Here is a 16,067-nt window from a genome sequence, read left to right on the forward strand (position 1 = left end):
TAATGCATACGATAGCATTATGGAGTGCATGCTTAGCAGCGGCACTCACCTTCCTGGTTCTAGCTGGCATGCAGAGAAGAGCAAGGCCAGCCCAGAACAGACATGTCCTCTCTGTGGTGTGTTGTGTTGCCAGCACTTGCAGTGCCTTGCTCCTTTGCCCGTAGACAGGAAAAACAGCCACAGTCTGACTGCCATCTGTGCAAAGGGTTCCCTGCAACCTTTCCCCACATCCAGCGCATGTATGCAGCCATTATTTTTCTGCTTTATATTTGTAATGAGGGGAGCAGGTTGCATTATACCCCCGATTTTCAAAAATAGGAAGGTTCCTTCACTGAAATGCATCCAACCCAATGCATTAGTAACTATGATCTGCTACGCTGCCAAGCTATCATCATGCTCAGGGAAAGGGTGATAGGATTATTGTATTGAAGTGTAATTTTACAAGAAGTAAATGTTTCTTATTGATTAATTATCTTGTGCTGTTGCAAAAAGGGAGTTTTCAAATGCTTATGGGCGTGGTCCCCAAAATGCTTTCCCCTACACACAAAAGTAAACAGTGACCATAGTCCCATTTCAGATGAAGCTACAGTAGAAGTAAGCATAATGCATGGAAATAAAGGTTTGTGAGATCAATTGATAGATAAAAAACAGGAGGGGAGAGGCATCATTTATAGAAGAATTAATATAATATTCAGACAGTAATGTTGGTTATAATTAAACTTCCCAGGTACACAAAGTATCAGAGGGGTAGCCGTGTTAGTCTGGATCTGTAAAAGCAGATTGCTTTTGCTGCTTTTACCGGTACACAAAGAGATCAACCTTACAGGAATAGTTGCATTGTTAAGTTAACTTGCTAATGGAAACGCTTGCAGTACTTACATTGGTGATACAAAAAAGAGCCACCAGAAAAGTGCCAAAGGAGACACCAAATGTGAAAAGCTTTCTGTGCCGCTTCAGTATTTGGAAATCATCCGCTAACCCAGTGATGACAGCTTCCATTCCACCCATCTAAGGAAAAGGAATACAGGAGTCTAGTTGAGACAGTAATGACAGAGACATTTTACCCACAAACAAACAGAAGGTATAAATATGTTTGCAATTCATCTTTATATCCTTTTGTGATCTCTGACATTGACTGAGTTTCTTCTCTTTATTTAAAAGGTGTTCTACCTTCTGTAAAATGTGCATTATTCTTCCTTCTTGTTGTTCATATTTGCACATAGTGGAAGTGTTAGAAATCAGAATAAATAGGTCTCAACTTCCATCACCTGGTGGCTGCTGTTTTTATTGATAAGGAACAATAAAATGGAGAGCAGAGCTAAACAATGTGGCAAATCAAACAACATTGTTACCTCTGTATACTGGGGCTAGAGAGACAACCCTTAGTGCTGAGAATTTTATAGTAATACAAATTCTTGATAATACCATAGAAGAATTTTAGTTTGCCCTCTGGATGTAACCACTATATGTTAGCCATTTTTTGCTGTTGGGAGAAATTGACTGTGGTAGCTGAAATATTTTCCACGCTTTCATTGATCCTGCTGTAGGGTACAGGTTCCTGATCATGAGCTTTATGTCCTGTGCTGTAACGCAAACATTTTGGTTTTTTTTCCATAGGGTTAGATCAGAATGAATCCAAGCCAACCCTCAGTGTTTTGCTGCCCAGGTGGGAAAGTATTTTTGGCACTCCCCACACAGCTGACCACCAAATAAATAAATAGCTAAGCAGTGGTTCCCCCCTCCCTCTCATGCCAGTCCTCCTGTTGCTTTGGTGATCCTGGAAGCTCATGGCCCGGGCAATCACCCGATCATCAACCCCTAAGGCCAACCCTGCTCCTGCTAGGGATGAACAAGCCATCTTAATTTCCTTAAGAATCAGTTAAGCAGTGGGGGAGACTCAGTATAGGGTATTTCCTGCACATGGAAGAGAAATGTGGCAAATACTTGGGGGTTAGGGGAGAGGGGGAGGGCAGCAGGTTGGAGAGAAGAATATCTCTGTTTCAAATCAGTTGCTGAGAATAATCTCGGTAGTATCTGAATGATTCACTTCCGAAACCAGAGGGCTAGAGAGGGAAGGGCAAACATTGTTTTAGCTAATCTGACAGTCGAGTGAACTGTCAAAGCATAGTATGGGGTTTTATCCATGTGACTTCTGTAAGCATCAACAGGAATCGTACAGTGAAATCTCAGTGCACTGCTTAAATATGGGTTCATATTTTTTCATGGTCACAAAGATTTACTACACGGCTACTTTGAGAGACTCAGAGAAGTTAGAAGTGGAAAAGTAGCCTTCAGATTCTCTACTCCATCTATTCATTCAGGACTGCTTCCTAATCTAGTGCTTTGTTCATCCCCGTTGTTAATGTCCTATGTAGAGATGGTTGCATACTGAAAAGAACATTACAGACATTCATTCTAATTCCTAATCCTTTTAATTTGCTGTCCACTAACATGTTCATGAGAAAGTTTCTCTTTCCATAAACATTTGGAGGCATTCCAGAAAACTGTCTCCATATGTCAATAAGGGGCTTTGTTCATGAACAAGGGTGTTGATGCATTATTTCTCTATTTTCTTTCTGATTTTTGGTTTTTGTTTCAGTTTCTAATCAGGGATAAGCAACAATACCACATGTGCTAGGTGACCGAACTCACAGCATGTAGAGTGGGTAATCAAGGGAAACAGTCTGCAAACAACCCCACAGTTGCTTGCATAAAACCAATAAATAATTATGAGTGGCAGCAGCTTGATGTAGCTGAGGTGGTGCATAGAATGGAATTCATCTTGAATGGTCCCCTGGAAGACTTCTTCTTTTGGCAAGAGTCAGCATGGGTGTGGGGTGGGGTGCCTATCCCACACAAGCCTGACAAGAGAGAAAAGGGCCAATTAGCCCTGTGACAGGCTACACCTGGTGGAGAGTCAGGGCTGATAAGCTTTTAGCTGATGATGAAGCCCAGCTGGGCAAGGAGAAGGCTAAGCTGCTATAAAACCAGGAAGTAGAGAGCAAGAAGAGGGTTGCAGTGCAGTAGGCCTGCAGTTGCTCTTTGGGCTTACAGCGGGAAAGGCGCAAACCCAGGGGAGAATAGAAGCCCTGAGACCCTGGGCCTGAGGGAAGGGTGTACCTAGAGATGGGTGAAGAAGGAGCCTGATAGCGGCAAAGCAGGAAGCAGCCCAGGGAAACAGCAGAAAGATTTAGGATATTGCAGGCCTTGGCTGGGGAAGTGGCACAGACTGGACAATGGAGCAGAAGACTGCTTGGGACAGTCATTCAATGGGACTTTGATACCCTGGTAGGACAAAATGATAGTAACCTGGCTGGAGGGTTGATGTGATGAAGAGGGAGTGACTCCAAAAAAAAAAGAGAGATCATAGGGCAAGAAACTGAAGGAGGGGGCATCAGACTGGGTGTGAGCTCATCCCCAGATGGGCCACAAGGACACTACACAGCAGTGAGCAGAGCACCTCATGACAGGGAGGATTTAGGATTCTTAAATCCCTCAAAACTGCATCTTCCAACCTCCTTCATTCATGGTCGGCCTTGTGTTCTGCTTCCTTCAGCCTCAACTCTACAAAACTTCCGTAAAACCATACCTTCTTCTGCACATGACCCCACCATTGCAGTGTCATCTTGTTCTCAACTTGTGCAAGATGGCAGCTGGCCAGGATCATCTAAATATCTCCTTGTTTTTGACAAAAATCAAACCAATGGATGTTAAGAGTCCACTGTAACTTCTGACACTGAAAACTGTTTAGTTTCCTCTCCTCAGCTGTTTTTAATGGCCATGTTTGTGCTCCAGATAGCAGGGTGATGAAACTAAAGCATGTCTCTATAAAATGAATGACTTGCTGGTGGTGCATGTAGTTGGCAATGACATTGAATGCGGTAAATACTTTTATATGTCTGGCTAGTCAATTGAAACAGGAGGTTCTATAACCAAAGGAGTCACACATTGGATTGGTCTTCCCTCAGTGGCATGTCAGTGTCTTCAAAGGCCTGTGACTGTGTGGTGGGATATCACTAAGATATAAGTGTTCAGTGTAGTAGTGTTGACAAATCCCCTTCTCTTCTCCTGCGAGAAAATAATTCTGAACAGCAAATAAATAGGCAAACATCCAAGCCTAATCAAGAACAAGAAAATGCCAAATTTACCAGAGTTTATCCACTTTGAATAATTTGACCCCTTCCACTGAAAAATTATTATTCTACAATTTAAGGTGCCGACGCTTCAAATATTTACACACGTGCTTTACCATGGTAAAGTTAAACAAGTCCCTAAATGTTTGCAAGATTGGGCGTAGTAGATCTCAACTCATAATATACAACCTAGATTTTACTTTTCTTAATTTTGACTCATTATTACTGGTCATTCTTGCCACCCTAATCTACTCTTCTCCTTCCTTCATGTTTGTTTACAGTACAAATAGGTCCAGACTGGAACCCCAGATCTGACTTTGCCTCAGGTTTTTAGAATAAGGTTCCAGCATCTCAATTTTACAACTTGATCTAATTGCTAACAGGCCTGAAGTGAAATCCAGAATTTAAAGAGTTAGGAAGAGTTCAGAGCTAGAGCTGAACTTCACAGCTCAGACCCTTTCTAGAATAAGTCATCTGCAAGTATTTGAAGGACAATCAAAGCTCCTTTGTGTGATTTCTTCTCCCCCCCCCCAGCTTTGTTCCCTCTCTCGTCTCTGTTTTTCCTTCCCTTTCTATCTTTGAAAATGAGTTAACTTTCTTCTTGGCCATTTTTATTTTAGAATAGTAATAATATCCTTATGAACCTGACTAGACTGTTCGGAGTTCTGTTCTTTAAAGATCCTATTTACTTTTTCCAGAAGAAAATTAGCTTTTATGTTAAGTAGAAAAGGAAATCTTGATGCCTCTTTGGCAAGAACAAGGTGGTACAAGTGCTGTTAGGGTACTTAGAATATTTCATCTAGGGTTGAAGTTTCTGTTATCTTTTTTATCCTAAAACAATATACTTTCACTTTGTAGACAGCACAAATACTCCTCCTTCATGTTGAATGAAGTTCAGACACTAAATCTAAAACTGAATTCAATTGTAAAATGAGGCAGCCCATCTTAGTGTTCATTTTTTACCATTCCTAAATATCTATTATCTGTCAACGTACAGATTACGTTGTTGCCTTTTGCCAAGACACCGAACAAACACAAAATAATAGTGTAAATTAAATTGATTTTTAAAAAAGTATCACAATGAGACTATTGTTGTAAGGAAAGTATCTTAATACAGTTCCATATTATAGGAAATCAAAGATATAATTAGACGCTATCCTCAGCCTTTGTGTCATGAGTATCATTTAGGATGTTGTGGGAAATACAAATCTCTGATACAAAATAGTACTGAACCATAGGCAGGCAATTCAGCATCTCGTTCCTGTGCTTTTTCCAGGTTCATTTTTAGGCTCTGAGTGTGCTGCTGTAGAAATTAATGGTAAAATTCTCATTAGCTTTTGCTGCTTGAGCCCAACCCAGAATTGTAAACTAGTTGGCCCTCCCAAGCCTTTTGCACACCGTGAATCTGTGATTAAACAAACTGCTGTGTGCAATGCTATATGGCATATTGGCCTTAAGTATGAAAACAGATATACTGAGAGCACAGCATGTGGCTTCTGAAACCTAGTGGAATCAGACTGGTGCCTCCGTACTTATTACCAGAGAATGTTATTAAAGGAAAAATGACAGGCATGGAAGATACGCACAGAACTGTCAATGCCCAGTGTGAGAAGCATTATGAAGAATACCACTGCCCAAAATGTTGATCCTGAAAGGGTTGAAATGGCTTCTGGATAAAGGATGAAAACTAATCCAGCTCCTGAAAAGCAAGAGGAAAGAAAAACTCATTTCTGCTTTTGTTAAATTTTTAAAGCTATAAAAAGGTTCATGAAAATAAGATTTGACCTACCTAGATTCTTATATTGGTGTCCCTCACCATAGTATATGAACAAGTTAGACTCATAGACTTTCAGGCCAGAAGGGACCATTGTGATCATCTAGTCTGACCACCTTCATGTTGCAGGCCACAGAACCTCACCCACCCCTCCCACTCCTATAATAGACCCAGAATCTGTGGCTGAGTTACTGACATCCTCAAATCATGATTTAGAGATTTCAAGTTATAGAGACTCCACCATTTACACTAATTTAAACCTGCAAGTGACCCATGCTGCAGAGGAAGGTGAACCCGCCCCCCAGAGTCTCTGCCAATCTTCCTGATCTCAAATATGGTGATCAGTTAGATCTTGAGCATGTGTTCAAGACCTACCAGCCAGACACCTGGGAAAGAATTCTCTGTAATAACTCAGAGCCCTCCCCATCTATTGTCCTATTACTAGTTGTTGGAGATATTTGCTGCTAGCAGTTGCAGATCGGCTACATGTGATTATAGGTAGTCTCATCATACCATCCCCTCCATAAATTTATCAAGCTCAGTCTTGAAGCCAGTTAGATTTTTGAAGCTAGTCTCAGGTCCAGATGCACAAAAGTACTTAGGCGTTGCAACTACAGAATCAGTTTCACACTCTATCTGGCCCAATTAATTTTTAATTTTTTAAATGCAAAATGGAATCCTTTCAACAAGAGAGACTGAAAGAGAGACACATCAGAATATCCCTGAGTGCAGTGGCTACAGCACTCACCTGAGAGGTCAAGGACCCCTCAAACTCCTTCAAATCCCTTGCCCTTACCAAGAAGAAGGAGGAATTGAATCAGGGTCTCCCATACCCCAGGTGAATACCTTAACCCCTGGCAGCTAGCCCAAACCACCACCTGTGCTCCATCCAGCTACACTGCTATTTTGAGAGTGTTAGCTCAAGCAAAGCTAGTGTGTGTGTCTATTCACATTGAGAAGCATGTACCCAACTGCAGTGTGGACATACCCTAAGTAGCTTTCTGAATCAGGGCCACAGCTGGGTCCATTGTAGGTGGGCTTCTTTGTCTTGTTTAATTTGAAATGAACATAAACAAATTTGCAGGACAGCACTGGAGAAGCACTCCAGTAAATCTGGAGTAAAATGAACTTCCTACCTTCAGTGGCTACATCTTCAATTTTCACTTTGTGCTCATGAGCCATGTAGCCCAGTATAGAGAAAATTGCAAATCCTGAGATGAAGCTTGTGACACAGTTGATTGTACTAGTCAGCAAAGCATCCCTAATATGAGAGAGAGAGAAGAACAATTGAGTGAAAAACAGTTTAGGAAGTAGGTAGGAATTGTGCTGTTATGATAAAATTCTGGATGGAAAAGAGAAACACGCCAATTAAGTAATCATCCTGATGATCAAAAGCTTACACGAGCATATTGTGCTGGGACAGACCCACTGTTATTTCCTATATTGTTTTGAAATTAATCTGTGTTCAAAATTTTTAAAAAACTATATTAAATTGTAAGTTGGTCTTAGCTGGCAGCAATAATGGAACAGGGAAGTAACCAGACGTGAACAAAAGGCTACACGGGGAAATGAATACTAGCAAATACCAATCCATACCTATAAACTATGGTGAATATTTTCAGACAACACCAAGTATGCATTTTAGTGAACTTTGATGCCATTTTCAAGGTATTGCATAGAATCTGTTCATCAGTCCTTCCAATTAAGCAGACGTTTCAGATAAGATGCATGGAAAGACCTCATCTGGCTCCCACTGAAATCAATGGCAAATCTCCCATGGACATCAGTGAGATTGGAATCTGACCCAACCATCATCATTGTATAATATAATGAGGTAACCATCAGTTTAGTCATGAATCTGACAAAAATGCTGATAACTTTATTATTAATCTACTATTGTTTTAGATCAATGACAGGACTTGCAAAGGAAAATCCAGATTCAGCCCTCGGGTAAGCAGACAACCCTCCTTTGAATTCAATAGAGTTATGTACATTTATGTCAAAATTAAATCTGGTCACAGTTGTCAACATTAATTTGGAATGCCAGCCCCATCCTAATGCACATATTTACAACTGGCCATGTGGTTTTGAAGTTCAAAATGTCACTGAACATTTTTTGTTGACATTCCAAATGTTTACAAAAAGAGATTGCTCCTCCCCACCCCCCATTTTGCACTAGCTCTAGCATTTATTTGTGGTGTGTACATTAATGCGAAGAACGTGATCATAATTTGTTAGATATTTCATGAGTCAGAGGCTGGCAATGTTTTCCCCTTTGCTCCCCATTGTTAAATATTAGTAACGGCAAGATTTTATAAACCTCATTGTCTTTTGCAAAGCTGTCATCTTCATAATGAAACCTGCAAATATATCTCACAGGCTGTTTGCTGTAAACTATTCTGTTCAAATTTTCTCTAGCAAATTTGTCCGTCATAGATTTTTTTTTTAAGTTTAGCCAGCTCTTCAGTGTAAACTTATGGTAATACGCTCCCCTAGAGCACTGGAGAAAATTCCACCTCAGCGAGATAATTCCCCAGAACTGTGAATATTTGATGTTTAGTGGCATCAGGGAGCCAGCTGCAGCAGGATCGGTCTCCTAGCAACACACTGGGCATAGCTGCCCCTAGCAGGAGCTGCCCTGCCTCATTGACTGTACTTCCTGACTGGAGGGGATGGCAGAGCTAAGCTACCCCTTGGCCGAGCAGTGGCCAGAGTGCTTGACTCTGCTTCCTGTGCCTTTTCTTTCTCCTGCCCAGCCTGTGCCTGCCCATGCCCAGCCTCCTCTTGTGCCCATTTCAGTTCCAGCCCTTCCCCATCCTTGACGTCTTTGGCTCTGACCCCCATCTCAGCTGCCCAACCGTGTCTCCAGCTAGCCCATTGGCTCTGGCATTGTTCTTCTGATCCCTGTGTCTGACCCTTGGCTCTGCTCCCATCTACGTCCACGGCTGTCCTTTGACACTGGTCCTTGACTCCAGTTTGGCTCTGTGCTAAGCCCCAGACCAGGCAACCCCTATGACTCCGACTGATAGGCCCAACTGCCGACGTCCTGGTCATGATCCTGACAAGTGGCATAAAGACAAGCCTTGTGAAACAGGTAAGTAATATGATTCATTGGCTTTAGTCATGTCATGAACTCCATTCCACAGAGGATTGTTCAATGCTTTCAGCCTTAAGTATGAAATACTCAGGCTTCATGGGCCCCTGGTTAAAAGGGAACGAACCACAACAGGGTTGTCAAAATAGATCTGTTTTAGAAGTAGATATAATGAGTTCCAGACAATCTACTGTTGGAGAAGACCTTTACAATTGAGGTCCGGTCTCCAGTATGTGGACACCACTCACACAATAGTGCTTTTGTTAATGACAGGGTTTGCCTTAGCTAGAGTTTCCACCTCTGTCACATTTAATTACCCCACTGCATCCCAGACTTGACTGGATTGCTGTAGAGTAGTGTGTACATAAGGGGAAGGACTAACTCAGACCTATATACTTGTAAAATTCTCTGGACTCCTTTAGGACAAAAGTTGCTAAGTATCTGTGAAATATTATGGCCAAGGTCATCATTACCATTTCCCTCAATTACAGAACATTCACATGCAAGTAGCTTTTTCCTTTTGCATGATCAGCCTGCACACTTTACCCCTTTAAACTGACAGATTTACATGCAAAATATAGAAGTTGGCAAAATGCTGTGTTGCAATGCTTCAGCACTTCAGACTCTCTGGCTCTGATTTGCCACTGTGTTGCCCCAGGTTTACACCTGCGTAACTATTGATTTCAATGGAGTTCCACTGGCATAAAACAATTGGAGTAATGTGGTGGTGAATCAGGCCTTTTATTTGGAAATACAATGCTAATTTAAATTTGTTTTTTTCCACTTCAGTAAAGCATTGCCAATATAATAAAGATGTCACTGACATACTCCACACTATTTTACCAAAGAATGGATTCATTTAAGTGTCTATTGTATTTGAATGGAAGCTTGTTATAGGATTAAAGATAAAACATAATATTTTAGAAACACTGCAGATCACTCTACAATACAGCAAGAGTGATTCTGGTAAACAACATAAGACAAGTGTAATAAGCTCAGCACAGTTTAATGTAATTTTGGATATTGCCTGAAGGCATTTTTTTTTAAGTTCCAGAGTATTTCTTTTTCTGTTTCATGGCAAATTTACTCAGGATACAGAATAAAACAATTATGTAGGAAACGTCTTAAAGCCAGGCTTCCTAGAAATCGGTAAGATTAATGTTAACCTAATTGTAGAATGCAATGATTGCCACTTTGGAGAATAGCTATTATTACAAGTGTCATTTTCACTACAGCATTACCCACATTAATGTCACCTAACATGAAACCCACTTGTGAATCTAAAGTTACAGCGGGCTTGGTCCAAAGCTCCTTGAAATCAATTGGAGTCTCTCCGTGGACTTGAAAAGGCTTTGGATCAAGCCCTGTATTCAGAGAATTGAACAAATTTAACAGATCATTTCAGCAAACTAAAATCTATATGGTCTGTTGTGCTCTTTACAGACTGCTACAGGCATGTTTGTTAAAGGCAATGTAGGTGCCCATTTTCCTCTTTATGGTAATATATACTACTATATTCCTGCAAATATTAGATCTTTCTAAACCAGGCTTTCCATTCAAGTGTCACAGTGTGTCTGTGCAAGCCCTTTTGGTGAGACCCGTGACTAGGCTACTGGCTGAGGCAGGGAATAAGGACTTCATGGGCTTCGTGCCCACTTTCTCCCCTTCTGGGCAGGCTGGTGGAGAAGGGTGGGAAATGGGAAGAGTGTTGGTTCTACCCCATTGCTGCTGAGCTGATGCTCGGTGTGCTGCCTATACCAGCAGCAAGCTGCTACCCATCTAGAGCAGGGGAAGTGATGTGGTACTGTGATTGTGATTGAGAGGTCTGTCTCAAAACACACTACTTCTGCGCTGGTGTGGTTTATGCACCACTCAGGTCTGTTTCTATAGTCACCACCAAGCCCTTTGCTTCCTAGCTTTTTACTAACAGGTATTTTCAAAAGGAGCTACTGTAGGTAACTGTTAGCGCCCAGCCCAGGGCTATCTAACATGCAGTGATGTTCTCTGATGCTTTCTGTTATGAGTATTTTCAGTCACTTCAGTTTATTCCTCTGGCTATATTACAGGAACTCCATTTTTGTTCTCTTTTTGCATAAAAAATATTCTGCATTAAAATCCATATTTTTTAAAAGAATCCTAAACTGAATTTACAAGCAATGCATTTATTAAACCTGAAAGACATTCTAGAGTTTACTTGTCGCTCTTCGTGCTTTTTGCACGTCTCATAGCTAGGGCATTTCAAAGAGACTAGTCAGCCCACAAATGCTGACACACACACAAACACTAGGCAAATGAAATGCCCCAGAAGGTGAGTCCTTTAAAGTCCAACTAGCCAAAATAATGGAGTCCTTGGGGAGTCACTTTAATTAAAATTTGTACCAAAAAAGTATCCCTTTGATTGGTAAAATCCCTTCAAAATTCAACGTTTTTCAGCTAGTTCCATTCTATAGGTCTTTTCGATAAGGCAGCATAGTAGACACACATAGAACAATTAAAACACATATTCAAATGATTGACATTAAAGTGTAAAGTGACAGTGTTTGTCTCTTACTATCTGTCTGTACAGTGTCTCCCACAATGGGACCTCCAGCCCTGGTTGGGACCTCTACGCACAATAGCCCTGATTCAGCAAAGCACATATGCACAGGTTGAATTTGAACTATGTGTTTTGCTGAATCAAGGCCTACTGAAAAAAATCATAGGTAATCCCAAAACATAAAATCCCTGTAGGATTTGACTCTAAAACTCTCATTTCTGTTAAATTTGAACAAAGGAAGAAACATTCTCCTGCTTCTCTGGGGTTGTGGACCAATCAGATTTCATTTAATATTCTCTGTTGTCTCTAGTGCTACTTGTGAAAGACAAATATAATTGCAGTTTACACAGCTGTCTAAAGTCTAGAATTAATCCTGTACTTTTGCACAGGAGAGCCAATAACTTTGCAGGTTCTTACTGCCAAACTTCCAGCAAATTTGGGTGTGTTTGGTTCAAGTTTTGGGTTGGTTCTCACGTGCAAATTCAGAATGCCTGTCAATAATAAAATCACAATTAAGTGAATGAAGCACACTGGTGCATATTAGCTTGTAATTATCAGTTCCACTGGCTAAATAAATAATAATAAATAATAGAATATACCTGTTATCTGTATAACATACTATTATATAAAACAGATATATTTTATTATATTATAGGTTTATTATATAGGATAGCATTATATATATATATATAAAATCAGAAGTAAAAAAAAAATCCAAAGCTAACGTGAAAATAGAGTTCTTGAATTGTGAAATATGTATCAAGAAATAAACATATTTCAAATTTCTCAGATACACCTCTACCCCGATATAACGCTGTCCTCGGGAGCCAAAAAATCTTACCGCGTTATAGGTGAAACCGTGTTATATTGACCTTGCTTTGATCCGCTGGAGCATGCAGCCCCGCCCCCCTGGAGCGCTGCTTTACTGTGTTATATCCAAATTCGTGTTATATTGGATCGTGTTATATCAGGGTAGAGATGTATTTTATTGGAACCTTGGTGTCAGAGTGTAAATAAAGTGAGTCTGAAATCAAAGCTTTTTAAAATCAATTGTCATTATCAAATAGTAATGAGAAATAGACTCTCTTACCTATAACAGTTGTTGTCAAACTTGTTATAACTAGCAAATGCAATTAAAACTCCAAACCCAGCTCCTAAAGAGTAAAATATCTGAGTGGCTGCGTCAATCCATACCTGCAGAAAGAGATGGAAATTATTAGATGTGTTTGCTCAGTTTAAAAGAGAAAAGTTGAGTGACATGACAGAACTGTACTGTTAGAACTAGCTTTGGATATCTATTGAAATAATATCTGATCACTCTCCATGACTACGGAACCCTAAATATTTCCCAGCCCATCAAGAACCAAGGCATGGGATACAGTCAAGGACTGGACTATTTCAACAAAGAGGCAAACTCTAAAGCAATAGCAAAACCTAAGTATGTGCAGAGTGGCATTAGAGGAGAGCTGGTTGCTTATTGAACTTCCACAGAGTACAGAAATGATTAATTGATTTTTTTGCTGTGCTGTGGCAATACACTTCCCACTAGTGCTGGGTTAATTTGGATTGCACAGTCAGAAATGAAAATAGTTAACAGGCTAGATGTTATGGAATGTTTTCCTTTCCCATAGGAGAGTTTATTGCATGGGGCTGTAATTACAGTTTATATGATGCTTTCTTCCATCAGAGGTCGGAGTCTGTTTGACATGCTGTGAATAGGACTTCTAAGAGAGATTCCTTTTCAATTCTCACTCATTTAAAGGGCCAAGAATTATTTTTATGATAGTCATTAAGTCCCACCACTTCATCTATTCAGACTGTATATAGCCCGTGTCCGGAGATAATGCCTGGATTTTAAACTAGGCAGAGGAGTTCAGATTAACTGTTTTATGAAGGTTTTCAAACGTCTCTGCTCTCAAGTGTCACACTGAAATCAAAAGCTCACGGCTCATTCTCAAGAGGTTTTGAAGTTAAGGGGAGCTGAGAGTACATAGCACCTCACATACTCAGAATGTTTGGGTTTAGCTGAATCTGCCAAATATAGCCGTAGGCTAAAACACCCGTGGGCGTGCGTTGAGCAAAAAACCTCTAGGATGTATTACTATCAGCTGCTGGTGCTGCTAACACTCCTCATCCCACTTGTTGGAAAAGTTGTACAAAGTCTAAACACAAGGAATTTTTAAAAATAAACTATACTTGGGAATGCCATATTGACCCCCCCAAGGTCCTTGTATTGCTTTTTGATAGGTCACTGGCTCTTTGCCACTGTGTGTCCTGCCACTGGATTTGTAGCTGCCTACGCTAGTTCTGTATTTTTGGTCTAATTCAAAAGCACTTAAGTCTCACTGGCTGTAAGATGACTTTAGCACATGCTGTAGAGGGATGGATTTAAGCATGGTCTTAGAGTTAGGCATGTGCTTTTGGGCCTTGCTAAATCTGAACCTTGGATTGAAATAATCCTCTGTGTTAACCCAATTAGCTGCTGTGCGGATCAAGATAAGGAGTAAGCAGCAGAAGACACAAGTCACTAAAAAGTCAAGGTTCCATGCAAAATATTCCTTGTATTAACAAACAGGATGCAACACAGAGACAATGGGGCTGAGTTTGTCTACAATTTACATCAATGTTATTCTACTAATTTCAATAGAGTCACTTCTGACTCATGCCATGATTCAGTTTAACTGTATCCTATAGTATTTAAATTTTTATGTACCGTTACCAAAAATGCTGGGAGGTTGTAGCCAGTCTTGCACTCCAAGCTTCCTTCCTGTTTATATTACTCTAACTTTTGTTCCTACACTTTCTCTTCCATGTATGGACTTTCAATATTACTGCACAATACAGAGAGGAAGGGGAAATACTAAGTGAATCCCCAGACATGATGTAATTTTCAGGAAACTTTTTATGACGTCCAAAGGAGCAAATACCTCCTTCCTGGACTAGAATTCCTGATGGCTCCGGTTTTATTAAGCACCCACTGCTGTTCCTTTTGTGGAACAGAAGTACAGCTGCCATTTACATCGATTTTTAAGTCAATCACTTGCTTTTTGTTCCGTGGAGCCAACAGTATCAAGATTTGTGCTGCTGGACTTTCAACAAGGAATGCACGTAGGCCCTGTTTCCTTCAGATCCCTTCAAACCAACATTTCTATCTGCATTCTTGATGGGTCTGATCCGGCACAGTGCTGGGGTTGCTGGCAATGGAAGCATCTCATGAGGTGCTGAACACCTTGCAGTAGTGAGGCTTATAAACTCTTGGCATGAAGGGACCTTATGCCTTTTACATTAGGACTTTTGATCCAGTGGCAGAGCAGATTGTAGAACAGTGCAATTTATCTGTGACTTTTATTTGCTGCTGTTCTTCACGGGGAAAAATATTCATAAGTCCCAGGCTCTTTCAGAAACACACTGAACTGGTACTCGGGCAGCTGTCAAATCTCCCAGAGGCCCAATAACAAGGATTAAGCACACAAACACTCAGTAGAGCCAGCAGGGGCCCCAGGCTCCTCAATAGGGGGTTGCAGAAAGAAGAAGGCAACTTGGCTTTCCTCTTCCTTGTAAGTTGTCTTCCATCATCCTGCAAGCATTCTCTCTGTCTGTCTGTCTGTCTCTTTTATATAAGTAATCTGGAAAACCTGGTCTCAAACAAATATCTTTGTGGCTAGCCAAATAGCAGCTGTGTAAACTTAAATCCCCAAAAAGCAATACACAAATATAGTCTGCAAATGCAGAACACAATTTGAGGACCAGACCCTGAGCTGGCGTGAAGTCAGCATAGCTCCATTTACTTCCAGCTGAGGATCTGGCCCTGAATATTTATTGTTTTCCAAACATCACTTAAAATACTAAGGAAAATGAAATCACTCACGCCCCTTCCCCTGTATTGTGTAATATACAGTAACGGGTGTGTGTCTGTATAGTCCATTTCTTGTATGATGGGCGTGACATTGCTTTGGTGACAGATATGGCTCAAGCTGTACTATTTGGATCTGGATTCAAAGCACCCCAAAGTGGAGTGGGCTCAGATTTGAAGATGTGCTGTGCTATACTGCAACCTACTGTCAATGAGGAGACCTGAACATTGGCTGCTGCACACAGCGGATAAAATTAACATTCCCACCCCACCCCACCCCACCCCCAAAAAAGGGAGTGGAGAGGCTGTTTTGATTACAACACATGTAGTAATCCTGGATTTTGGTACTCAGGCTTCGTATTAACTTTGTCTAGTTTTTCTAACTGTGATGGGCCTCTCTTTAAGTGTTTTCATGCCAATTTGTTTGTTCTTCTTGTGTTTTTCCAGTTTTCTATTTTGTATCTATTTGAAAAGCACTTAACATTTTCAAGTTGGTCTTACCAAGGGGATGCCATTGTTTAAGCACTGGTTCTTTTTTCTCCACTAAGTAGAAAACAAAAAAACGAAAAACAAAAAAAGCCCTGGGATAAAATCTGTTTGTGATCACTAAATTACTGCCCTGCGGAGCTTTGGAAAGGCTGGTAATTTCACAACGAATTTGTGTGAGTTGACTTGCA

The 16,067-nt window shown here is 40.7% G+C and overlaps 1 protein-coding gene and 1 long non-coding RNA gene across 3 annotated transcripts in view; one reads left to right on the plus strand and one right to left on the minus strand.

The window, feature by feature from the left end:
• LOC120384507 overlaps positions 1–16,067 on the plus strand; it is a 146,148-nt gene that overhangs the window by 123,801 nt on the left and 6,280 nt on the right. The window lies entirely within an intron of this gene.
• SLC6A2 (solute carrier family 6 member 2) overlaps positions 1–16,067 on the minus strand; it is a 103,739-nt gene that overhangs the window by 34,289 nt on the left and 53,383 nt on the right. For both annotated transcript variants that reach the window (XM_039503335.1, XM_039503336.1), the window contains exons 7-10: positions 12,628–12,731; positions 7,044–7,168; positions 5,720–5,832; positions 880–1,008 (exon numbers count right to left, since the gene is read on the minus strand). In XM_039503335.1, the coding sequence (XP_039359269.1) occupies positions 880–1,008; positions 5,720–5,832; positions 7,044–7,168; positions 12,628–12,731 (471 nt within the window). The remainder of the gene's footprint in view (positions 1–879; positions 1,009–5,719; positions 5,833–7,043; positions 7,169–12,627; positions 12,732–16,067) is intronic.

Source organism: Mauremys reevesii, linkage group 16, assembly GCF_016161935.1.
Source record: "Mauremys reevesii isolate NIE-2019 linkage group 16, ASM1616193v1, whole genome shotgun sequence".
NCBI classification, from domain to species: domain Eukaryota; kingdom Metazoa; phylum Chordata; order Testudines; family Geoemydidae; genus Mauremys; species Mauremys reevesii.